The sequence below is a fragment of the Vanellus vanellus genome (genome assembly GCF_965231255.1).
Source record: "Vanellus vanellus genome assembly, chromosome: 2".
Classification (NCBI taxonomy): Eukaryota; Metazoa; Chordata; class Aves; order Charadriiformes; family Charadriidae; genus Vanellus; species Vanellus vanellus.
In genome coordinates, this window is record NC_138906.1 from 112270771 (window position 1) to 112296730 (window position 25960).

The 25960-nt window shown below is 37.9% G+C and overlaps 2 protein-coding genes across 2 annotated transcripts; one reads left to right on the plus strand and one right to left on the minus strand.

The window, feature by feature from the left end:
• Positions 1 to 2138: 2138 nt before the first annotated feature.
• On the minus strand, positions 2139 to 9634 carry PSMG2 (proteasome assembly chaperone 2). Its single transcript, XM_082479211.1, has 7 exons — positions 9521 to 9634; positions 7701 to 7872; positions 6843 to 6901; positions 5791 to 5909; positions 4273 to 4446; positions 2919 to 3039; positions 2139 to 2516 (listed from the first exon to the last, which is right to left on the minus strand). The coding sequence occupies exons 1-7, from the start codon at positions 9587 to 9589 to the stop codon at positions 2424 to 2426; spliced, it is 807 nt and encodes a 268-aa protein (XP_082335337.1). The 5' UTR covers positions 9590 to 9634; the 3' UTR covers positions 2139 to 2423.
• A 171-nt stretch (positions 9635 to 9805) lies between these two features.
• Positions 9806 to 25185, plus strand: CEP76 (centrosomal protein 76; the record flags this gene model as incomplete). Its single annotated transcript, XM_082479002.1, has 12 exons — positions 9806 to 9868; positions 11126 to 11281; positions 11621 to 11702; positions 12067 to 12291; positions 13327 to 13512; positions 15297 to 15394; positions 16077 to 16205; positions 18846 to 19037; positions 20959 to 21125; positions 22870 to 23203; positions 24149 to 24366; positions 24828 to 25185. 12 exons carry the CDS (start codon positions 9806 to 9808, stop codon positions 24964 to 24966), a joined length of 1989 nt encoding a protein of 662 aa, XP_082335128.1. The 3' UTR covers positions 24967 to 25185.
• Between the last annotated feature and the right edge of the window lie 775 nt (positions 25186 to 25960).

Here is a 25960-nt window from a genome sequence, read left to right on the forward strand (position 1 = left end):
CCCCCTGCTGGCTTTCAGGCCTAAAGTCCAAACCAGGACCATGATCAGCTTCAACTTCTGACTTCTTAGAAGGTCAGATTCTAATCAAGGAAAATGAATACTTAGTTCCAGATTCAGCAGTGCATAAGAACAAGCAAATAGTTCTCGTGATTTATACAGCCCTATGTGCTTAAAGTTAAGAAGTACTCTAAGTATTTACTGGTTCAAGGCAAAAGTTTTCAACCAGGTTGGCAGATTCTGCTTTCCAAACTAATGCACAGCAGCAGTTCATACTCTCGTAACAGTTACCAGATCTCTCTGTGCTCACTACTGTCCAGTTACAGGCAATTACATTCGCAGAGAATCTCAGAATCCATCACAATGCAGAATGACATCAGAAGACTATTTAGGTCATTAGTCATTTCCTAAAAACGCAAAATTTGAATAAACTGCATTTGTAACCATGACATATCACCATGATGGGATCTATATGAAGGCAGGTTGCAAATGGTTTAGCCTTCCACTTGCCTACAGAAACTCAAGCTTCTTGTAAAACAATGACAAGACCATGAGCCAAAATAAATTTTTAAGCTTGGACTAATGTGATCTTTTCAGTCAAGTTATTTGGTTCAGCTCCTGGTTGTAGCCTGCATACCAGCTGTATGCAAGTTGCTTTTTCTTCAGGTAAGTTTCTTTGGATTCACAATCATAGCTACATCAGTTGTTCCCAAACACTTTAAATCTATTCATAGCTCATTTTTCACACCACAAAACATGGCATCTTCATGAAACGGGGCATCTTCATGCATTACTACTGTAAAAGCTTATTTATATGAGCAAAAGATAACTTTTCATTTCTACATGGTATTTAGTGTTAAGAAGCATTGCAATTCAAACCTTTAAAGAAACCCCAAACACCGCGGATGTAATTAAGTAATCATGAAGTCTATTCAGTTCTCCTAATGCGGGCAGCAGTTAGTTCATGCTCATGTTGTTCCACACATATCTAGGTTTGTGACTGACTCAAATACAATATTTAACTTGAGACTGCCTACTTTTTAAGACATTATTTGAATGTATTTGGACATAAAATTATATGAAGCATTTGCTCCACATACCAATTCTCCAAGGTTCAGTTTGGCCCTGCATTATACTTCTGCAAAGCAGCTTTAAGATTGGGAAACACTTTAATTTCTTATTGTTTTGTGGAAAAAGAACAGTAACTGAATGTTCATTCAAATATTAGTCCTCTGTGACAGGTGTTCACTATGATTCTCACCTCACAAACTTTCAAAACCCCAAAAAGTTGATACAGTATCCTTTGGGTGATCAGTCACATTCACTGAGCAGTTACGACTGAACTGCTCTTCTTTACCAGAAGGCACAAGTTTTCAAGCAAAGCTGACTACTGAATCTTACTCCTACACCTTTAATGGGTCTCTTCAGGACTGCTGCTCTTCCTTTCCTCATCATTTGTACTACTGGCTTGACAATACCACAAAAAAAAAAAAATCTATTTAGGAGACTAAATATTTGAAAGCATAGCCCGTATATGCGTCATGTCTATTAATTCATAAGTTATAACTTAGAAATTCTAGATTTAAAATTACTTTTAAATAAGCCGATGTGACCAAGTACTTCCAAAAGATCAAAACTGAACGTGTAGCTTAATAATGTGACAAGTACCATTAAAAACATTAAACACCTGAATTGCTTCTCACATAACTAGTGTCTCAGACCAAGCTTATAAAAATATACAGATACCAGACTGCCTGCTATCAGGGCAATGTTTTAATTCCTTTAGATTTCAGAGCACTCTATTCATCCTTAAATCAGACTAAGACGACTCGTCTACCTAGAAAGCCTGGAAGCAGAACGGAAATTACACAACAGAAGTAGAGCAGAAAAGATAGGCCAGGCTGCTGTATCGCTTGCAGTCTCTGCAGCTGAAGCTACCACAACAGCATTGGGAAAAGGTGGCAGAGCTGGTCACTTCTGAGCTTTGCTTACATCATGAGGAAGGTTTTGAAAAAAAAGCTAAGACCCACAGTCGACATGGAAGAGTAGGATTTTATCTTCATAAGAAAATCTATGTCTGCACATCAATCTCAAGTTCTCAGCTACATTAAGAAAGTGCACCATAAGCTTTTCTGTAGTAATAACACTTAACCAAAGAAAAAGGTTTTTTTAAAAAATATTTTATTAGAAAAAGGTTCAACCAAAGTTATTCAATGAACAACTATACAAAACATATTTCTTTGGTCAATTTGTGAAAGTTACCTTAATTTCTTTAGCTATCCACATATATGAAAGGAAATTTTTTTAAATAAAGAATTTATATACACAACAAATTAAGCCACTGTTGCTTGGCAGTTACTTCGTCATTACCTTCTTAAGGGATGTTTGAGACTGCACATGTGTCTTACAGAAGAATTCAAAAGCGATCAGAAGAGTGCAGGTGGAAGACCATTGCCAAAAAGTAAGCGCCAAGAACTTGGTATTTTCCATTGTGAAGAAGTATCTGTGGAATTGTTGCTCTGCAACAAAAACAGATTAATTCTTTTAAGGTTTAAATAATTATGATGTAATTCTTTCTCTGGCACATGTATTAAAATAATAGGCAACATTTATAGTGTCAATATCATTGTGGGTTGCTTTAGAGGAGAGTACTGGAAGATCAAGCTTGATCAAACCTTTATGCAATTTTCCCCCATAGGTTTGGCTTTTCAGGTGGGGAAATTCCCATTGAGATTTTAATCAAAATGTATCTTTTATTTGGCGTATCCTTGATAACCAAGGGCGAAAATGAACCCCACTCATACATTTTTAAGTTTTCTAAAATTCAGCTGAGTAACATTTTTCATGTTCTGGATTGAAGAAAAAGGAAAATGCAGGATATAAAATGCAAAAATAAGAACTCTAGATCAAACAGCACTTACTTCGTTTTTAGTTAGCTGGAGCCATTCATTAAGATAGTTAACAAGAGCAAACGCATCAGGGATGTTGTCCCCTTCTGAGCAGAATTTGAGAAGAACTGCCATTTGGATTCCTTTTGAACAACTGCAAAAAAAACGAGGAGGCATTTTTATTTCTTTTCTAAATTCAGAACAATTATATTTATGTATTAAAAGAAACAACAATCTGCATATGGCTTGTTAAAAAAAAAACACAAACAAAACCAAACAAAAAGTACAAATGTAGGCATATATAGATTTTCTTTTTCCTCTCCAGTCTTCCTTGATTGCATTTTCACACTTCATGTTCTTTTTCTTAGTCTTGAATTTGTTCCTTGCTTTGTGAGGCAGGAAACCTAGGTCATGGAAGAGTTACTCAGGGCCTCTTCTACATACTTAGTTTGCATTTTTGTGCTCCTTTTCTTTCTGTGTATTTCAAACAGCAGTTTTGCAGGCTACATATCACTACTTTACTCACAATATTCCCATTTTTGCATTTAGCTATTAAGATTGGTGTCCTGTATGAAGTAAAACAGATTTTCTGTTGTTTGTGGTTTGTTTTTTTTTTTCTTTCTTAAAGTCCTGGCTGGTCTTTTCTTTTGCATTTGTATATTGTTTCCATACTAAAGCCAGTACAAAGGTAAGCATGTTATTAGTAACTTTCCTGCTGTTGGATACAGCAGTTTGAACAGGTGTCAAAAACAATAGCTAAAAAAATAAAAATGAATTTTCCACCTGACGCTTACAAAACAAGCACCTTCTGCAGAGCTAACACAATTTCACCATAACAAGCGAGTATTACTATCCAAAATTTGAAACTCAGATGTGCTTTTGGCACAACTTCTGATGCACACACCTTTTAACAAAACCCCTGCACCTAATTGTTTGCTGGCCCCAAAATCTTAACTCATTCTTAATGCTCAGATTTTTATTTTATTTACAACTGATGATGGAACTATTTATCACGGGAGACAGTTTTAGTTTAAGTATCACAGGTATGGAAAGTTTACTGTTAACAAGTTGTGGTTTGCATAAAATCAGACACCAGATTAATAACAATCTTAACTGTAAAGGCTATATTATTTTTATTTAGCCCGCTCACTTATATTTTTATCATATATTAACTTCAAGATGCAGAATTCCCTATTTTCTGGCATATTATATCCTCTAAATCTGCTCTTAATAACGGGCTTGATCTGGAAGAAGTTCTATTCCTGCAAAACCCTTTTCTATGAAGAAAAGGACTTTTCCTATAACATAGTGGTTTAAAGATAGTATTATCCATGTACTAAAACCAGGACTTCTGATACCTTTCTGTGCTAATCTTTAGACAACTCACCTCTCAGTAAACAATAGTTTTGTGATGCCACCTCCAGGAATATGTAGAACTTTTTCTGTATCATTTATTCCAGGGTAAGCTGCTACTTTTTCCATTTCTTTCCAGTTTAGCTCCTGCATAAGGCCTCCAACTGCTTTCTCAAGATCAGGTGTAAGTAGGTAGCGTAGTGGTGTCCTACAAACAAATCAAGAATACATTGTCTGACAATAAAAGACACTACCGATGTTGTTACTTGTGCCAGAAAGAAGCTGCAAGCATTGAGGACCTCACATCAGCAATGAAGAACTGCACTGATTTTCCCTTCCTCGTCAAATCAAAGTTAAAAAGTAGTCTGTGGCTTCAAAACAGCATAAACTACTCAACTTTCTGCCACAAATGGAACTAAGGTACCATCTTTTTAGTGGCTCAAATAACTGACAAGTACCAGATACATAAGGACCTAAATAGGAGAACTGCTTATGGTTGTTCAAATGATTTACAAATAAAATGTGCTTTCTTCCTTCAGATATGAGATGATTAAATTAAGTTAGTCAGGATAAACTCAGACTTCATTGTGCAGCACTTTTAATAAGCTCACACTACAAATAGACTTGACTGAAGTCTGCAGATAAGTATTTTCTGAATGTACTATCCTCACTCTTTAGCAACTCTGCTATCAGAGTTATTCTGTGGTGCTGGGGAGGTGGAGGTAAATCACCACAACTTATGACTTAGACTGCATTGAATAACCATCAGTCCCTTTCATTTCATTCCATGTTAGCTGGCCATTTTGCAACTGTATGGAAATACCACTGGTAACTATATCTGTGACGTGCATGGACCTAAGTCTTCTTTAAGGCCCTACACATTTATACAGCCAGAGGATAAGAACTGGTCTTTTGCAAAAATACTGATTTTTGTTTGTTTGTTTTTGTTAAACCAGCAATTATGATGTCCTCAATCAGCAAGTAATGCTTGTTTTTTTAAAGGTGTAATATCTAATAAAAATACATATAGTCTGAACTTTGCAGTTGCCTCAAAACAAACAAGAACTGGTAACTTCCTATAAAAAAAGAATGAAAACTTAATATATTAAAGAAAATCTTCAAAATGCAAAATCATGAAGAAGAGGTAAGAAACTAATCAATATTTTAATTAACAGTTAAAAATCTAGTCTGTGACCTTTATGTTAGCAGCTAATCCCTGGCATTGCTTGCAGCCACAAGAAATTAAGACGTTAATACTGAGGCTCTGTTGCCTGACAGCGCAGGCCAAGTGCGTTTTTGTTTTTTTTTTTTTTTTTTTTTTTTTTTTTACTTACAGCTTATTATTTGCTCACTACTTTCAACTGTAGTAACTAGCAAAGTTCAGAGACTGATCCTGTATAACACAATACTTAATATACTATTAAAACATTTTATGACCTACATACACAGCAAAGCAAGAGAACCCTGCCAAAAGTACACAGTAGAGGGAAATATGTCAGTTTGTCAAAAAGATTAGAAACATTAGTTAGGTCTTTTAATGACACAAACATACCCAAGAAGTTGTTCGTCATCGCGCTGGTATGCATGGCTGCTAGACAGAAGAATGACTCTGGCACATTTGCTGCTTTTCACCCAAGAAAGGAGTGTTTGACAGAACGGCCTGTACTTGTTCTTTATGCAAAGACAGAGAAAAAAAGTGAAAAATATATTGTGCCCTTCAAAAAAAGCCAAAAGCCAACAATACTAGGTGTTACATAGAATGTTTACCAGTGATGTACATTTTTTCCTCATATCCATTTAGTCTTCAGCTTCAGGTATATTTTTTTAAAAGCAGAGGACTGCTTTTAAATGCGTATAATATTAAGACCATGTTAACAACAGCAGTAACACCTGTTTTGTGTGCCATTAACACCAATGGAAAAAGCTTTAGAGTAAGATGGGATGGTAGGATCACACAGTATTTTTCCACACTTTGAACTGATTAATAACTGCAGCTTTTTTTTTTTCCCTGGTGTGGTATTCTGCTTATTTTAAATTACAGTCCCTGTTCAGTTAATAAGTAATTCCAAATTCTTCATTTTTTTACATAATGAATGCAGTTTAAATTAATATAGAACACTATGAAATAATTAAATTGCAGTGACATAAAAAATAAGCTATTACAATAAAAGAAAAACACACAAAGACTGTAAATGTAAAGAAAAAAAGAAATGGACAAAACCTAGACTTTTTTGTGTTTTCAAGACTGTTGATAACTAAGGAGACATTTACACTAAAATTTACCAACATAGGTGGGCTGTTCTGAGGCTTTGAAAAACAAAACAAAACCTCAACCCTCAACGAATACAAAAGTCAGTTTCTATTAGCTAAAACTGTATCAACTGCAGAAGGTGTTATAGCACAAAGTAGAAAAATATTTTGCTCTTTTTCAGTTTGGGTTTTTTCTTTTTTTTTTTTTTTGTAAACAAAATGTTTTAGAATGTGGCATATTTCTTCTAGTTTTGCTTACTTAGTCTTAAAATTTACCCAGGCCACTTAAACTATTTGCAAGCAGAACTATTCAAGCTGAATAGTGAAGTAAGAAAAATGAATTAACATACATACCTTTATAAAGGGTGATCTGATCTGCAGAACTACAAGTTTCTTTGAAGGTAATGAATACACTACAAGAAGAAATAATTAAGTTTTGTAAGAAGAAAGCAAGAAAGAGATCTGGGTTTAGAAGTATCCAGTTTTATCCAATTTACAAACCTCAGGATAGTAAACCTTTCAGCTATCAATTCATATGGGAAAGCCCAACAATATCCAGAGAGTTAAAAATACCTGCTTTTGTGCATTGTTTTCACTGGACTTAAATTCACTTGTCATAAATTCAAAGGATTGAATGAAGAAAAATATATGAAGATCTGCCTCCTGTAATGATTCAGGTAATCTCTTTATGCAACTTTGCAAAGATTGACAGATTATTCTGAGATTTCCGTGATTTAAGAGGGAGAAAAAGATGAAATGCCATGATCAACATAGGGAAAAAAACCTAAGAATTTGAAGCAGTAAGAGGGAGAAACACCACATAAGGAAAAAGGCAAACATAGGTGGGAAGAAGAGAGGATAAATATCCTTCTACACCAACAATTCATCTCACATTCCAGTAGTTTACTATAAGTATGTGCACACTTCACATTGATTTGGATTAAAACTACAGATAGTTTTGGCTGCACTGTAATATGGTTGAAATTCAACATTTCATATTGGTTCCATATGTCAAATTGTTTATCCATAATAACAAGAGTAATGGTTTCCTTTGTGAAGTGTAAATACTTTCTTATCTGTGTTACTGAAGTCCTTAATTACTGACCTAAGTTTAAACATTGTTCACATAAGCAAAATATAACAACAAAAAAGGTAAATGTAACATTCCTGCAGCTATGCAGCTTGCAAATATCTTCAGCATTCAATACCCACCTTCAGCATTTATACTCAGTTCCATTGAGTTTTCTTCTGCTGTTGCGTATGGATTATTTCCAACCATTGGCACCAGGCAATCAGTGTAGAAATAACCAACTTTAGTCATGTCGAGTGTGGAAATCACTAGATCTATTGCCAGTTGACCGACATTTCCCACCGACACTGCTGGCTGAAGTAACAGAAGTTACTGATTTACAGTGTGGTTTATGGACAATACAATATGCTCTTCCAGTAGTGAAAGTTTAAATTACTTCAATTCTAGTCAAACATGACTTCTAAAAGCGGCTGCTCATTCTCTGACAAAGGTGACTATTTCTTAACAGATTACTAAGGCAGACTTTGGTTCCTGTCCCACAAAAAAAATCCTGCCCACTTCTGTGAATAATACTGTCTCATTGTAAAATTAAACAAAGGCTTGGAAACTTGTCTCCTCCCTTTCTTTTTTTGGATACAGAGTAGATAAAAGTCACTAAAGGACTAATGCCGAGATTGGCAGGACTCAAGTGACACCTAATGGTAATGTTGATATTACACACTAAATCTGTACATCTCAGCTTGACTCATATGCAAAAGTAGATTGTTTTTCATCTGTTAAGGAAGAAAATGCTAAGGGTCATCAATTTCATAAGAATTGCCACGGGTTATCACAATCGGGGCAGACAATGACCTAATCTGATGGCACAGAAAGAGAAGTTCAAGAGTCTACGTCCCACAGAAACTGATGCTGGAAGACAACAGTAAAACTTTCGGTTGCTTCCCTCTAATTTACAAGCAAGTCCATGTCTACAAATTTCTGCTGCTACTAGTTCTGGAAACACAACGAATCTGATGCCAAGAAGCTCACGGTGAAAGAGGACGTTACTGCAATGACACTCTGTAGGTGCTAACTGGCTGGTACTCCCAGTCAAAGAAAACAGCAGTGATCTATTTCCTGTGGCTAGTCAGCTGATCTGCAATGACTTCCCGTGCAGCCTGCAGAGTCATCCCAGGCTGTGCAGCCATCGATGAAAGGTGATAAGGTTACCTTTAAGTAATACAGTGAAGGGACTCACTGAAGGGAAAAATAATGGTTTGCTACTTTGCAGCCTGCACTGGAACTCTTACCCCACAATAATCAATGTAACCCTCAGGTAGGTTATCTTAAATTTGTTTCATACCATGTATGAAGATCATTAAAACACTTCCTAAAACAATCCTAAGCGGAATTTAAATATAGCACGAACGAAGCAATTTTCGTTAAAAACATTTATATATCGCATCTAAATGAAAAAAAAAAAATAACCCTTTATTCCAGTGCAACCCACAGATACTGCAAGTTTTGTAAGACGACATGTGGCGTTTTAATCTTGGGGCGAAAACTTATAGCTATAGCTCAGCACATAACGCTTAGCTTGACAAGAGCAGAAAACGGGGGATTGAGGAGGGGAAAACTGACGGAAACGGAAGAGACCGCCTTTAAGCTCTGCTGGAAACAGCTCTGCAGGGGGAGCGATCCCTGCAAATCTCTTTTACTCGGCAAAACACCCGGTACACGCACGGGCACAGCAACCTCCCGCCCAGCGCCCCTCCACTTTCCCGAAAACGAGTACCCAAGGACGACCCCCGGGGGGAGAGGAGGAGAGGGAGATAGACCAAAGCGCCCCGGCCCTCTAGCCTCACAAGGGCCAGGGAAACAAGCCCCTGCCCACACTCCACAGGGCGGACAAAAGCCCTCAGAGCCCGGGCCCCGAGAAGCGCCACGTCCCTCTCCGGGACACGCAGATCTCGTTGGGGCAGCCGGGGCGGGCGGGCGAGGTGGAAGCAGGAGCGCGACCTACCATCAGCAGGGTGAAGCCTTTAAAGTCGGAGCTGGCGGAGCCCCCGCCACACTCGCAAGGAACAAACATACCGGCCGGGAAGGAAGGCCGTAACGGCCGCTGACGCCTCTCTCCTCAGCGGGGCGGAGACTAACGGCGGCAACAGCCCGCCTCTCGCTGCGCCCGCGCGCCGGGCCGTTGGCGCAGTCGCCCGCGCCCGTTGAGAACGGCGGTTAGGGGAGGGGCCCCGCCCCCCGGCTCCTACCGGGGCGGGAAGTGTGGCGGCTCCTCTACTGCGCTGCCGCCATGTCGCTGCCGCCGGAGAAAGCCTCTGAGCTGAAGCAGATCATCCACCAGCAGCTGGTCAAGGTGGGGACGCCTCCGCGGTACAGCGGCTTCTCCTGCCAGGAGAAGCCCTGGGGCGGGGAGGGGAGAGACACACGCACAAGGGACACTGACCCGCCGGGCTTTGCTGCTTCCCGTGCCCGCGGTGCGGACCCCCGGCCCTTGGTGACAGCAGTGCCCGCCGAGGTGCTCACTCCCTGCCCGCTCCCTCGCCCTGCTCTGTTTTTCTTACTTCGGCCGCTTCAGATGGTTTCCAGGCGCTGTTTTGCCTTACGGCGTTTGCGCCCCCTCCGGGGAGGGCCGTCTAACCGCTGCCCTCCGGCTTGTGGCCTTTTCCTCGCCGTCTCCTGCCGCTCCTTCTCCTCGCCCTCATCTCCTCTTTCCTGGGCTACGGAGAGATGGAGCTGAGGCCCCTGCCGTCCTGCCCGCTCCTCCGGTGTCGCTGCCCCTCCCCCGGTGTCGCTACCCCGTTCAGGGCAGGGAGAGAGAGGACAGCAGCGATGTCGACCGAGAGCGGGAGGAGCCGGGGGGACGAGGCCCGAGGCTCTGGTGAGGCTCTTAAGCATCTTGAGACAGGCATTTTTGTTGTGGTGGTGGTGGTTTTGGGTTGTGGTTTTTTTTTGTTGTTGTTGTTTTTTGCTTGCTGGTTTTTTTGAGCGAGGTTCTTGGGCTGGGTCTTGGACTGATGGGGAAATAAATACGAGTCCTTTAAACTTATGTCACAAAGTATTTCAAGTCCCGGTGGCTGTGGCCTTAACATCCTCCCTGTGTGAGAAACAGCTTTACAAATCCATGCAGTTTCACTTCTGAGATGAAGGGCAGAAGTTCTCTGACTTCCCTTTGAGCATAGGGGAAGCTTGCAATGGAGGCACTGCTTTTGTGCCTTACCTACACGTATATAAAGGTGTACTTTTCCCCTTGAAAAATAAGAAACTATTATCAGAAATTTCAATTTTGAGGGAGACAAAATGGTCACTGTTTTAATTTCTTATAATTGATGGATTCGCAGACCTTTTTGTAAGGAGGGAAGTGCAAGGCAGGGGATGCTGTCCAGAACAGTGAAAATGCTCAAGTTTGGTTTGCTTATGATTTTTTTAACTGGTAGAGCTTCTTTGGTTAGATAGTGACTCACTTGATTAGTTCTGAAAGGATTAATATTTTGTTGTAGTTATTTCTGTGTTCCTAGGAGAATGCCTTTAGTCTTACAGAGTGACTGTTTAGTCATAGCTGCTACCACATAAAGAGCTTGTATTTGTATCATATAGCGAAATTCTCTTTCAGATGGATGTCCATGGCAGGATAAGAGAAGTTCTTGCTGAGACTATACGTGAAGAGTTAGCACCTGAGCATCAGCAGTTATCCACGGAAGATCTGATAAAAGCCTTAAGACAACGAGGAATCATTGATGATGTTATGAAGGAACTTAAATTTGTAACTGTAAGTAGCTTTTGAAGGGTGAAAATATTTTTGCTTATTCCTTTTACTGACTCGGTGTTCTGACAAAGTGAAAACTTGCTACTTCAAAGGTTTGTAACGGCTTTACTGATTTGTGATGTATTAGGAGCAGAACAGCTTAATGAATATGGTAAAGTTGGTTTAATGATAATACTACATTGAAAGTATTTGTTCAGTTTCATTACATCTCAAGTACTAGAAGGGACCATACCTGAGGAATGGCATTCAGCTGAAGTGGAGGATTCTTTAAATTTTAGAAGGCTGTGGTAAGAGCACTGTTACATCCCTCGACGCCTTAAAAAGTCTTAATTGTAATTCCAGGATGTGAATGAAAAGGAGAGGACTTCAGCTCCAAAACCAGCAACACATTTTGTTGACAGAGAACCACCAGTTTTGAAAAAAAGTATGTTGCTTGTTTATTTTAATATTTCAATCATAGTTGTGAGAGAAATTTGAAGTGTATGATTTTTGAACTCTGAATTGGTAACCCAATATGAACTGATGTAAAGGTGGATGTTTTTCCTGCTTATCTACAGGAAGTAAATTAGTGTAAGCAGTAGAAATTAGTGTTGAGTAAAATGTGACATTTTTAAAAACTTAATTTATTTTACATTAAGATAACGTTCATACATTTCAAAATCACTTTCTCCTAAGCATTTGTTTCAAAAATGTTTCTTTTTTTTTAGTCTCCTGTTAGTTAACTGATATTTAACGTGCTTCCTAAGATCTGTTTGCAGTCTCTTCATTTTTATTGCTACGCTTTACAGCTAACATTGACCCAACACGGAGGTATCTTTACCTTCAGGTTTTGGGTGGAAAAGCTTTTCTGGAACATCTTCAGGAACCGGAGCCTCTGCCTGGCCAAATCTGTTCTACCTTCACTCTGTGTTTACATTTTCGAAATCAGCGCTTCCGTTCTAAACCTGTCCCCTGTGCCTGTGAGCCAGATTTTCATGATGGTTTTCTACTTGAAGTACACAAGGACAGCCTAGGTAAGGAGTATTGTGTGTTTAAAGCTGATGCTATTGTGGTTTTTTCTGACTTGAGAGTTATTGTGAAATATGTTTGATATTTTTTAGTGGCTTTCTTTCCTGTGTTTTATCATGTTTTCCTAAGGAAACTGATTACTGTATTAGGTTATGCCACTTGTGGATCTTTCTCTATTCTTGCCTTTTCTTTTCCACTCTAAAATAACTTTTGAATTTGACCAACCATATCCATAACTGACAGTGAGATGATAGTCTCAGAGATGGTAGGAGATACTAAGGTGGCTGTGATTTTCATGAACTTTGTGCTGACAAGTGAAGAAGGAAAATGTAAATTTGTCATCGTATGGAAGGAAAAACTTCAGTGTAAGTTCAGTTTGCCTACCAGTTGGCAAACACCTGCAGAAGAGTCATTCACAGCCTCTATTACCCTTCTTCTGTTCGTAGCCAGGTAGGAGCCACGCATGTTATGAAAAGATTTCTGGATATTGTCTGAGTCCCGTAGAAATCCAGGGTAACCTCTGGAATATCAGGGAACAGTGAGAAAGCCAGAGTTATTGCAGTTGGACTTGGGGAAGGAAAACCAGACTTTGTTAGTTCTCTTGCACATGGAGTGGTTTATATCATAGGGTCAAGCTTAGCTACAGAGAAAGTTGTTTCCTGAATATTGATATATAGTAAGTTAACCTGACACATTCCAAGCTATAAAAAGAATATTTTTCAATTGCTTTTACTTAATGGGCTTTAAGATTCTTTATTTTCTTAAATGCTAATTCCATTTTCATTTTTGTGCAGTTGAACCAGTTACATTGGAGTACTCAACTATAGGAATGTTTTTATCTCCTCTGTAAATTAACTGTAATCTTTCTGTAGCTCTGTCCTAAACTGAGTTTGATATTAAGATGGGATCATTGTTTACACTTCTGAATGTGAGATTTTTCTTAAAATGCAATGAATGTAAATGCATACTTTTTTTTGTTTTTTGAGGAGGACTTGGGATGATAATATTCTTGCTGTCTTGTCTTGGTTTAATAATGGCAGGTGATGGAAGTAAAATGGTGGATGCAACCACTATGTTATCTATATGTGATCCAGTACACATGGTTCTGATCAAAACAGACACATGTGGTGAGACGACACTAGTAGCATCCTATTTCTTGGAGTGGCGATCTGTCTTGGCTGCAGAGAATGGCATAACAAATGTTGCTGTTGAGCTCCTGGGTGTAGGTAAGGATAAATAATAAGGCTGTAATGATGACTTAAAATACTGGGTACTGAGCTTGCTTATAAGCTTAAAGCAGTATTTATGATGTAGTTTAATTTAGACCCTCATATATTACTATAAAAGTATCCTTAGAAAATGTGTAGGAGGCTAATGGTTAGATTTTTCTGTTACCAAAGTACTACAAATGCATATTCCGGATCCTGTGTAATAATGGTCCCCATGTCTGGGAACTCTTACTACTGATTTTCTGCAAAATCTGGATAAGTTATCAAGAACAAACCAAACAAAAATCAACCAATTAATCTCCAGGAGTATATCAGACCAGTGCACTGAAGATTAAATGTAGCTTCTGTCCCTTTCATAGCAAACTAGCAACTGCTGGAGAAAGTGATCTCTGCTGTGCTGCCATTTATTCCAGTAGCTGGAAGCATGTTTTCTGACAGAAGGGCTGAACAGCTTTGTCTCGGTGCTTAAGAGTTAGTATACATGTGTATTTTTGTGTATCACTTGTCCCCACTCCCCTGTTTAGGAGTTCCAACCTAAGTTTTTAGGATATTATGGTTTAGTGGATAAAGATTAGATCTAGGACTCAATCTGTAATGACTTCCTGCATTGTACTAGCTATCCCAGAGTTTGGTGAACTAGTAGCTGATGAGTCATTTGAGTATTCTTTATTGCAGTTTCTCTACCTGTTAGGTAGGCGAGTAGTTCTTGACAGTTTCAAAAGAGATTAAATTATACCTTCAAAATATTTTGAAGATTGGATATACTATGTAAGTTACTCCTGACTGTTATCATTATTGCCTGCCTTTTTGGTTGGGTGCAGTGTTTTATCCAGTGAACACAAATCCAGTAAGCTTTATTTGCTAGTATGTTTGTTAGCTTCATTTCCTTCTGAAAACGATGACTGAGGCCAAAACTTCAGTAAGCAATATGGGTTTGGGTAGTCTCTCAAATAGAGAGCTTTTTATATGTAATAACTTGGAAATGCATAACAAATAAGTTGAGTTTAATACTCAAATGGGTGATAGGAGGAGTTGTATCTAATTATCATTAGCTTTTTTCTGGGTAATAAAGGATCAATCTAGTAAATCCAATGTTTTTTCACCTCTTCTGAAGTATTGTCATTGTTCAAAACACATCAAGAACACCAAAGCATGCTGCCATCTCAGATAAATAGACAAACTGCTATGTGAGGCTTCTGTTGCTTGCATGGCTTATAATCACATCTCTCTTGTTTTGTAATGCTTCTTGCTTCTTGCTCTTTACATAATTATAGATTTTCAGCATGATCAACAACATTAGGTTTGTGGGATTTTGTGGTTCGTTTATTTATTGGGTTTGTTTTTTTAAGTTGATTACTCTATTTGTATGGCACTCTGGGTCCTTGATAATAAACTGTATTTTGGGGAAGATGAACTTTACTTATTTCCCACTACTTACGTTTGAGCTACCTGTGTAGTCAGTGGGAATAGGCACTTTTACAGTGCGTGACTCTCCTACTCTGTTTTAGATGCCTATTCTAGATGTTTCTAGAATGCTATTCATCTCAAGTCCCTGTACTGGCTGCAAAGAGGGCCTTGGATAATTATCTTGGCTCTAGATGTCTGCTTTTTTTGGCCAGTTTATGTTTTCTTACTGTTTCATTCAAGTTTGAAATTTAAATAAAGATGCTTATTTTGCATATATTTAAAATATTTATTTTAATTATTTGCTCCTGCCTGGCTGAAATGTCCTAAGTTAAATGAATTTGAGAGAACTGATCAAAATCTACTTTGGTTCAAAGGTACAGAATCAAAGGTTTCTGTTGGTGTTTTAAACATCAGACTGGAAATGTATCCACAGCTTAGTAAGATGCTGTCTCCAGAAATAACTAATACTCAAGTAAGTCATTTCAGGGAGGGATGACATTCTTTTATTGAGGGGAGGGAAGTCGAGTATAGAATTACTTATGTAGATGTTGAGGGCTGTGGGTTTTTTAATTGAATGTTCAATATTTTTTCCCATTAAATTTAAATATAATTGTCTTTTTTTTTTTAAACTTTGTTTATACTGAACGTTACTCTATCTGAAATGTTACTTTAGCAGTTTGTCTATGTACTTGTATCAAAACTTTAAGAAGAAAAATAAGAAAGGTGCAATATACCTAATTTTCTTCAGGTAGTATATGTTTTATTGCTCTCTCTCTCTCATTTGAAATAATAATTTCAAGTCAGCTATTCTGCCTGAAAAGCCAGTGAATGTTGGCCTGAAGGTGCATGCAGATATTCTTCTGCACCTCAAAAGCTTAGCAATCCTTCTGTACAGAAATGCATCACTTAAGATGAACACTACTTCAGTCAAGCTTGATACATGAGCTTACAAATAAGAAGTGTAACTTGAGGTTTTTGTTTGTTGGATTTTCATTTAACAATGCTAGTCTTCAGCATTTGCATGCATACTTTAAATATTAAGCTTTATTTTACATAAGGCAAATTTGGTGTTAATGTACTTACTGATTATGGTGTTTTTTTTCCTGTTTGGAATTAATATGTGTGTGATTGATTTATGTTTTTCTCACCTGCAGTTTGCTTTGGAACGTCAGAAAACAGCAGAAAAAGAACGGTTATTTCTTGTATATGCTAAGCAGTGGTGGAGAGAGTACCTGCAGATAAGGCCCACACACAATGTAAGACTAGTAAAGATTTTTGCACAGGTTTGTAAATTTTACAAATAGACCAATCCTTTCTTTAAATTATCTTTTTACATAAACTTCAAAATATATCTAAAAATATAGATTTGTGACATGTTTACATTCAGGACAGGGCTACATGTGGTGTACCATGCAAAAAATGAAATTTGTAAGGATTGAACTTCCATATGCGTATTGAAGCTCAATAGCATGATGCAGAAAGAAGGGTTGCTTCAACCACTTCTGATGCACAAGGTGATAAAAAAGCCTGTTTAGTCTTTTCTTTGAATACTCACAAGTGGCAAAGACATATGTGATCTGTGCAGACTATTTCAAACAAGTTTTATACCATATAAAACAGTTATAAAAAAATGACTTACTTAGAACAGATCCACACAATATTTCAGGTCTGTGTGGTCTGTAAAGCAATCTGTCTGGTTCACAGAATCACAGAATGATAGGGGTTGGAAGGGACCTCTAGTCCAACCCCCCTGCCAGATCAGGTTCACTTAGAGCAGGTTGCACAGGATGGCATCCAGGTGCGTTTTGAATGTCTTCAGTCGGAGACTCCACCACACATGTCACACGCTAGCTACAGACATAATTATTATAGGCCAATAAATTACTGTGTGTCAGTTGCTCCTTGGTAACTGGCCCTCAGTAAAAGGAATGGTATGATTCTTTGAATTTTTAGTGCCATGAATTTATCTTGCCTGGTAGCAATTTTCCTAGTACAGAGAATAAGCAGTAGCTTATTATCTCAGAGTAACTTCCTGAAGCGATCCCTGCCTACTCTTTCTTTTCAGTAAAGTAACAGCTTCCATTCTGGCTGTACCCTGAGTGTTCAGTAGTGATGTGAATCTCCAAATAAGGGTGTGGTGGGTTGATCCCAGCCAGCAGCTGAGCCCCCTCCCTGTCACTCTCTCACTCCACTCCAGCAGAATAGAGAAAGGGAAAGGCAAAAGTGAGGAAAAACTCACGGGTTGAGATGAAAACAGTTTAATAAGTGAAGGAAAGAAAGGAAGAGGGGGAAAAAAAGTGATGCAAAGACAATCACTCCCCATCTCCCACCAGCAGGCTGATGCCCAGCGAGTCTCCAAGCAGGGGCTAGTTTAGAAAAAGTCTGTTCTCCATGCCCACCAGTTTCATTGCTGAACATGATGCTACATGGCATGGAATATCCCTTTGTACAGTTCAGGTCAGCTGTCCTGGCTGTGTCCCCTCCCAGCCTCTTGTCCACCCTGAACTTGCTCTGTGTCGGGGCAGAATGAGAAGCAGAGAAGGCCTTGGCGCTGTGCACGCACTGCTCATCAATAGCTAAAACATTGCAGTGTTATCAACACTATTTTGGTCACAAATCTAAAACAAAGCAGCATAGGGACTGCTATGAAGAAAATTCACTCCATCCCAGCCTGACCCAATACAAAGGCTTAAGGTTTTCAGGGCAGGGTTTATAGAGAAACAAAACATATAATTAAATAGGGAATTCTAGAACTGAGAATTTGGCTGGGGACATGAGATACAAATGGGACTTGTACTGTTTTGAGAATAAGACAGTGTGTGAATTAATGGTATTCCACTTTCTGCATCCACAAAGCTACAGTAGGGTTGGGAAGAAGATTGAAGGGAAGGGTTTGTGGACAGATTTAGAGGACTAAGTTCTTTGTTGCAGAACACTATAGAAATTGGAAGCCCTCAGAACACTATAGGAATGAGGGCCCCTGCTAGTTCTGTACCTATAGAGATCTTATCTTGATTCTCCTGCTGGCCATAGCAAATGTTAGTAAAACGTCCTTGATGGCCTTTCTCATTTCTGGGAACAGAAGTGAGATTATCAGAATTGTTTGATAATTTAGTTATCAGGCTTTGATCTCTTTTTAAATATACAAACATAAAAGTACTGGTTTAGCTTAGTAAGGAAAAAGAGTTTTATACTGCTTGAAATAGTTTTAATAGTTGATAATCATAATATTTCCCTTCAGCACATAATAAAACAGACCTTTTTCTAGTCATCTTATTTTTTCATTTTTCCAAGAAGTTAGAAATTCTTTATATTACTACTCTTGTAATTTTTATGTATTTAATGACATTGTTGTGGGTAAGTTTTACTGGATTTTGGTGTTATGACAAGAGGTAAAGAGTACTCAAATTCAGAAGTAAATAGACACCTTTTAAACTCTAAAAGCTGCTGAGTGCTTAGTGCTTGAGGGGGGTGTTTTGAGGGTTTGTTGTGAGTTTTGGTGGGGTTTTTTTTTTTGTTTGTTTGATTTGGGGCTTTTTTGGTTGGATGTGGGGTGTTTGGTAGCTGGTGGGTTTTTTTTGTTTGATGATAATATGGAAATTAACAGTGGATGGAGCATGAACAGTTCCTCACCCACTTAAGGAAAATAAGTTCAACCTGTACTGCTCCAGGTATTTGAATTTTAGTCTAGAATGTCCTACTGGTGACAGAGCCAGCAGAAAAACCTAACTGTAAAGTCCGTCTAAACAAATTGTCTTAATGGTCTTGTGTCTTAATTCTAGAAAGATTTTTGTCTTAATATTTTTCAGTGGTATTTTTTTCAGGGAGAAAAAATTCTGAAGCAAAAAAAAGACAGTTTACGTTAAGATGAATCTTTTGTAATATTTGCGTGTCTGGCAAATAACTGTATTTTGTATGTACAGGATGAAAATGGAGTAAACCGTCCAGTATGTTCATATATCAGACCACTTCGAGCAGGTCGGTTACTAGACACTCCTAGACAAGCAGCACGATTTGTCAGTGTTCTGGGTTATGAAAGAGCTCCTGTTATCGGAGGAGGTAGTGGCAAACAAGAACAGTGGTGCACCCTTCTTGCTTTTTTATGTAGAAACAAGGTATGTGAAAATCGTCTTTGTGTGACACAAAGTTTGTGTGACAGGAGTTGGTATCGTATTCTAACTGAAGTCAGTAATTTAAAGCAGGTTGCAAATACATGGATTAAATAAAATTTGGAGAATTCTGTTACAATAATTTGTTTAAGGCCTTTTTAAAGAGAAACAGTTAAATAGTAGACAAGGCTTTGGAGCAGACTTTCTTTACTGCCACTCTTGAGGTCCATTTGTCAATACATCCATTTGACAATGAGCTTTCTTTTCTTCATTTGCTTTTCTAAGGTCCCATATAATTATTCAGTGAATCCCTGCTAGTGTGCAGGCTACTAATTTAAATTCTGGACTAATCCAGGAAGAGTTGGAAAAGTCTCTTTTGAAAAAATGAGGTTTTTAGATAGGCTAAAATATACTCACAGCCTTTGCATTGATTTTTTGCAAGATAGGGATTTTCACAAAAAGTTTCATCCTAGTTCTTAGTGATCTGACACTTGTATCATATGACTAATAAATAGAAACAAATAGTAACTCATTCTGGATTATAGTTTTTCTGTTGAATGAATGGAAGTGATAGTGATCCCTTTTAATACCTCTTTGGAGTGGTCAATGCTCTTCATTGCCACTGAGATACTTCTGCTTTCAAAAACAATCTCACTGATGTGTTTGTATTAAAAAGATCTGTTCTTCTAGACAGCAGGAGCTGTAGCCCAATTTTTAGACCTGTCTCAAAGACCATGCAGAACACACATTAACTGTTGTCTCTGAATATCATCACATCATGCATCAGTACCGTATAAAGGCACCACTGGCTACCTACTAGCTTTCAGATGGAGATGGTGGTCATGATTTTTAGTTTGAGGCGTATTGTGTTTGGGGGCACAGAGAAAGGGTTTCCTTCAAGGCAGAAGTGGAAAACTGAATAGAAAATAGCTGAATTTAGCCCCTGAGACACCAGCTGGACTGTTGTTATTTTTTTTTGTGGAAAGTGGTGTGGCATTATTAAATGATCACAGGTTCAACAGCAACTTGTTTAAACCTACTTTTCTGGATGTTTCCCTTGTACATTATGTTAAGGGAAGATTGTGTTACCTGTGTAATGAACCGGTACATCCAAGAACACTGAATTTTACATTTTCAACATTCTGAATAGCATTTGACTAAAGAGCCATACTGTTCTACTTCTGAATGCTGTGCTTTGTATTATGACGGCTTCATTGCATGAGGATTTTTTTTTTTCTTACTTTACAGTTAATGTTTGTTAAGATCTTAAAGACAATATTACACATCACATTCAGAAATTGATTTCTGTGAATTACCAATGGTAGCAATAAATTGGTGAAGAAAACTTTTTTCCTGATTGAAGGGAAATGCAGCTACACATGGCTTGCAGTTGTTACGCAGTCAGATCTGTGGGGGTGTTTATTTTACCTTTGTTTGATTTCTGAACTTTGACCAAACATTCAAGACAGTAAAGTTACAATAGAATTACATTTTATTAAGTGATTAAATTCCCTAACTCTGTGAAAATACTGTGTAATTTCTAACACTACCTCAGATATTTGCCTTATGTACATTTTGGGTTTTAATTAGAATGATAGTTTTGTCAGGTCAATAGATTCTGATTTTGGTTTACTTGAAGGTATCTTAAGAAATGTTTTCCAGTATTAGTCATACAATATATTTGAATAAAAAAATAAATAGTCTATTGTTAGAAGATACTACTATTTTTAAACAATTTTTTGTATTGCAGAAAACTAAAACTTGTCAAGTACAAACCTTAAAATCCTGACTTCTGATATGTGCTTTAGGTAAACAGGAGGGAAACATGACTTGTTAAATCAAGATTAGAGAAATATCACTATTTTCTTTCTTTAAGATTTTATCCATGCCTGATACTCAAACCAACTTACTAATATTTACTGCCCAGGGTGACTGTGAAGATCACGCTAACCTCCTGTGCAGTCTTCTTCTTGGGTTTGGATTGGAAGCCTTTGTGTGTGTTGGAACAAAAGCAAAAGGAGTCCCCCACAGCTGGGTAATGACTTGTGGGACTGATGGAACAATTACTTTTTGGGAGAGCTTAACAGGACATAGGTGAGTATAAGGGATATAAGAAAACTGAGCAACGTATATTGAGATTTGCATGGGCTGTTTTTGTTGTTGCTTTTTGTTTTTTATCTTTACATCCTGTCATGTAACTGTCATGTAATCAGAGACTTTTGTCTTTGAATCCTTTTTCTTTGTACTGCTGCTGTTTGGAAAATAACCGGTTCAGTGTAAGGTGAAATATTTCAACAGTTTAATATAGTTTTCAGTGGCTTTAATACAGCATAGCAACTGTTTTGTGTCTTATGGCAGCTGATTGCGATTGATGCTATCGTTGCCATCATTTGTAAAGAAGGAGATGAAATCTGATAATTGTTTAAGCCAGCCAGCATCTAACCACCACGCAGTTGCTCGCTCACTCCCTCCTGGTGGGATGGAGGAGAGAATCGGAAGGGTAAAAATGAAAAAACTTGTGGGTTGAGATAAAGACAGCTTAATAGGTAAAGCAAAAGCTGCACATGCAAGCAAAGCAAAATAAGGAATTGATTCACTCCTTCCCATCAGCATGCAGGTGTTCAGCCATGTCCCGGAAATCAAGGCTCCATCACGTGTAATGGTGACTTGGGAAGACAAAATGCCATAACTCTGAATGTCCTCCCCTTTCCGTCTTCTTCCCCCAGCTTTATATGCTGAGCATCATGTCATGGTATGGAATAGCCCTTCGGTCAGTTGGGGTCAGCTGCCCACCTGTGTCCCCTCCCAACTTCTTATGCTCCCCCAGCCTACTCGCTGGTGGGATGATGTGAAGAGCAGAAAAGTCCTTGACTCTGTGTAAGCACTGCTGAGCAGTAACTAAAACATCAGTGTGTTATCAACACTGTTTCCAGCACAAATCCAAAAGGTAGGCTCGTAATAGTTACTATGAAGAAAATTAACTCTATCCCACCCAAAACCAGCACAGGAATCCATTTTTTTTTTTCCTTATTTCATCTGTGAAATCAGTGTTAATGTTACTTTTTTCCTCTGCAAAAATCTCTGCAAGTTGAGATTCTCTTTCACTTGAGTCATTTTGGAAGGACGTATGTACTGTTCTGTATTCCAGAGCTTCTGGAACCTGTTTGTTAAAAATTCTTTCCCTTCGTATTCTGCATGTCCTGTTGCTCAAGTGTGTAGAAAGGTACTCAGTCCCAAATTTTATATAAAAATAAAAAAAATGCTCAAAACTTCAATGAAAAGAACTTCCTCTTTACTGATGATATTCCCATTTAACTTCCTAGTGCTGTTTGAAGCATTATTTTTGGAAACAATTTTTGTAATATATAGCTTCAAGTTGCATTGGTAGTAGCACAGTGAGACTATACATTTGAATATAAGACTTGTGGCTTTGTGAAAAGTGCTGATTAATGTCCGGTCTTCAAAATAAGCAGTTCTGTTTTGCCACTGTTTGTGTATCCTATGATTAGCATTTGAAGATGTATTTCTCCAAATGTGATGAATAGCAGGGAAACTGTATGGGTATGTTGTTATCATTGCAAAATTTAATTGCCATTGAATGTCTGCTTGCTTAATCAGCTTATTTTTCTAGATTTAAAGAAAAAAAGTGGTTTATTATTTCATTGTATGTTATGTCTCCAAAATGTGTATAATTATTTTTCTGTAAATAAATGAATGCCATTTTGGAGGAAAAAAAAAAAGTTAACAAACTGAAATGGCTTATTTCTGTCCCATATAAATATTTTTACCTTGCCTTCAAATAACATATATTATTAAGACATTGAATGTTTTTTATTAGGTACATTCATAGACCTATCAACCCTGATGACCCTCCACTAGTTGAACAACCCAAGCCACTGTATCCTTACCGCACGATAGGTTGTATCTTCAACCATCAAAAGTTCTTTGGAAATTGTCAGCCCTCTGATGCTGTGGAGGTCTGTGTGTTTGACCTGCATGATGAATCTAAATGGAAACCCATGAGTGGAGAAGCAATAAAATCTGTATGTTCCCCTGGAACAACATCTTCAGTTCCTCCTTTTCCTCCTCTGTGTGCTTCCACACTAGATGCTGCGGTAACAAGCAACGAGATAGAAGTGCAGCTAAGAATACTGGTCTCTGAACACAGAAAGGTAATACTGTTTAAAGATTGTCATTGATCTGTCTTGTGGTAATAAAGGTGCATGTTTTTACTGTATAGTTGTTTTGGATAGCCATTTGTTAGTTCACGTACTCATATTTTTGCAATGTGTCATCAGCTTTTGCAGGAATACGGTATGTGAGAATTGAAATATTCTGAAAAATTCTTTGGAAAGACTGTACTGAGCTAGTTTAAACATCATATTTACTATTTGCAGTGGTGATTCTGCATCCGCATGTGGGCTCACATGTGTGGGCTCTTCCCTCCTCTCTGCCTTTGTCTCTCGTTCTGGGTCTGTGATCTTCAGCTTACTGGCACCTACAGACTACCTGTGAGTGGTCTGTAAAAGAGCTGGGAAGATCAGATCTGGTCGTCAGTGGGCTTTGTCCATCACAAATGGTTTTGGTCCCTAGATAAAAGCAGGCTTTCAGCTTTTGTGATCTTACTCTGAGTGCTTCATAAAATTAGAAGGTATTTCTAGAAGTTAATTTTGTCCTTTATCAGGATTTTTACAAGACAGTGTGCCATAAATGATTGTTCCTGTGCTGGATACGAAGGAGATGATCTTTTAAATCCCTGTTAGCTTATGTCTGCTTTTAATGGAGTTTTTTGTTGTTTTTGTTTTTATTTCACCACATAATGCTCAACCTTTGGGGTGGCAAGTATTTCTCAGAGCATGGATCTCACGCAGTCTTGAATACATACACAGTAGTAGTCTAACATCAATTCCTGATAAATGTTTGATGTTTTGTTGATGGTGTTCTGATTCTTTGTATGTGAATCAATATATAAATCTTACTGCTTCTTGGGTTCACTTTCATTAACTAGAAATTAAAGATTTGTCATGGATTTATTTGAATCTATACAGTATACAAGCTTATTAATATCCTAATGTTCATTCTGCATGGTTGTCATCATTCTGTGACTTGCCTCACAGGATCTTGGCCTGTCTACTGTTTGGGATGACCATCTGTCCTATCTGTTGTCACCAGCATTAGCAGCCTATGAGCTCGAACGTACAACAAGCATTTCTGCAGGAAACGAAGAGTTTCAAGATGCTGTAAGAAGGGCAGTGCCTGATGGTCACACATTTAAAGGGTTTCCTATCCATTTCGTCTACAGAAACGCCAGGAGAGTGTTTGCCACATGTCTTCGGTAAGTTTAAATATAAAGATACATATGTTAAAACCACGTAGTAATACTTAATTATGAATTGCAACTCAGTTTTTTTTGCTAATCACATTTAAAGAAAATTAATTTCCTTAAATTAGAACTAGAAGAAGAGTTGTGTAGTATATGTAATGGGTCCTGGGGTACAGAGCTTTTATATTACATTGGTGTATTCCGTGATGATAGACTTCTCGTGGGTTAAGTTAAAGAACGAGGAGTTCATTTAATTTATCTACACTTGTTAAAAATGGCCAGTGGTGGTCTTGTTTTCCTCCAAGGCAACAGCCCCTGCTTTATAGAACAATATTATTATTTGTAATGACAAGCTCATGCCACTCATTTGTATTTGAGTGTTAGTCACATTTGAAAAAATTGCACATATGTAATTGAAAATGTTAATAATAGCTTAGTGATATGTTATACTTGTTTTTCTTTTTGTCAAATAGGTCTCCTTTTTGTGAAGAAATAATCTGTTGTAGGGGAGACCAAGTGCGACTTGCAGTTCGTGTACGAGTGTTTACATACCCTGAATGTGCGTGTGCTGTTTGGATCATGTTTGCTTGTAAATACCGCTCTGTCCTTTGAAAAACAAAACAAAACAAAATCATTCAGACCTTCTTTAGCTCTGCCAAATAATGTATGTGGGTATAAAATTATGCAATTAAAAACTAATATTGTATTTTATATAAATGCCACTGATTTTTGAATACCACAGTGTGTCTACATTGAAGAGAATTGTGTCCACAGTAGTGATTGTATTTATAAAGAGAATTTATTCTTATTTTTAATAAAAGTTACTTTTAATACAGGAATGTGGGTCATGTTACTAAAATGTGTGCATAAAACAGTAGCTTCTCTTCTGCAGTTCCAAATTGGTGTGAGAATTGACTTAGAAAAAAGTCTGTTTTACCTCTCCAGGGTAAGAGACTCTGGTTTTCCTCTCCGTGTAGCGTCCAGGGTGTGCTTTGTGAGTGACTGAGATCCAGAAATACTGAAGCTGAAGCATGTGTCCTTTCCACAGCCGAATTTATTTATGCCTCTCTTGCACCTAGCAATAGCTTCTAAGAACAGTTCAGCCAGGTATAGGTAATATTGTTAATCGACATAAATTATTAAATTGGGAATTTTTTTTTTTTAATGTTTAAAATCAAGACTTGGATACCTGAACATGTGGATAGCTGTGCTGAGTTAGATAAAGTGGTTTAACCTAATGCCTTTTTCCTGACATTTGCTTAGGAAGTTTCTGAGATAGAAGTTGTAGCCAAGCCATTATGCTTACCAACCATTCCTGACTTTGTCCAATTCTGCCACTCAGATCCATACTTAATTATCCATCTATGGTTTTGTTGGTCTTAGAACTGTAGGTGATGATTTTGCTGAGTGTCTTTTAGTCTTCATGCTTTAAGAAATAGCAAGCAATTGGACTTACTGAACTTCTCCATGCCATGCCCCTCATGTTTTTCACCACGTGGACTCCAGCCATTTCTTTTTGGGGCTGAATAATCTGAAACTATTTGAAGTCTTCTTCTATAGAAGTCATTCCATATCTTTGATAGCTCATCTCCACCTCCTTTTGTTC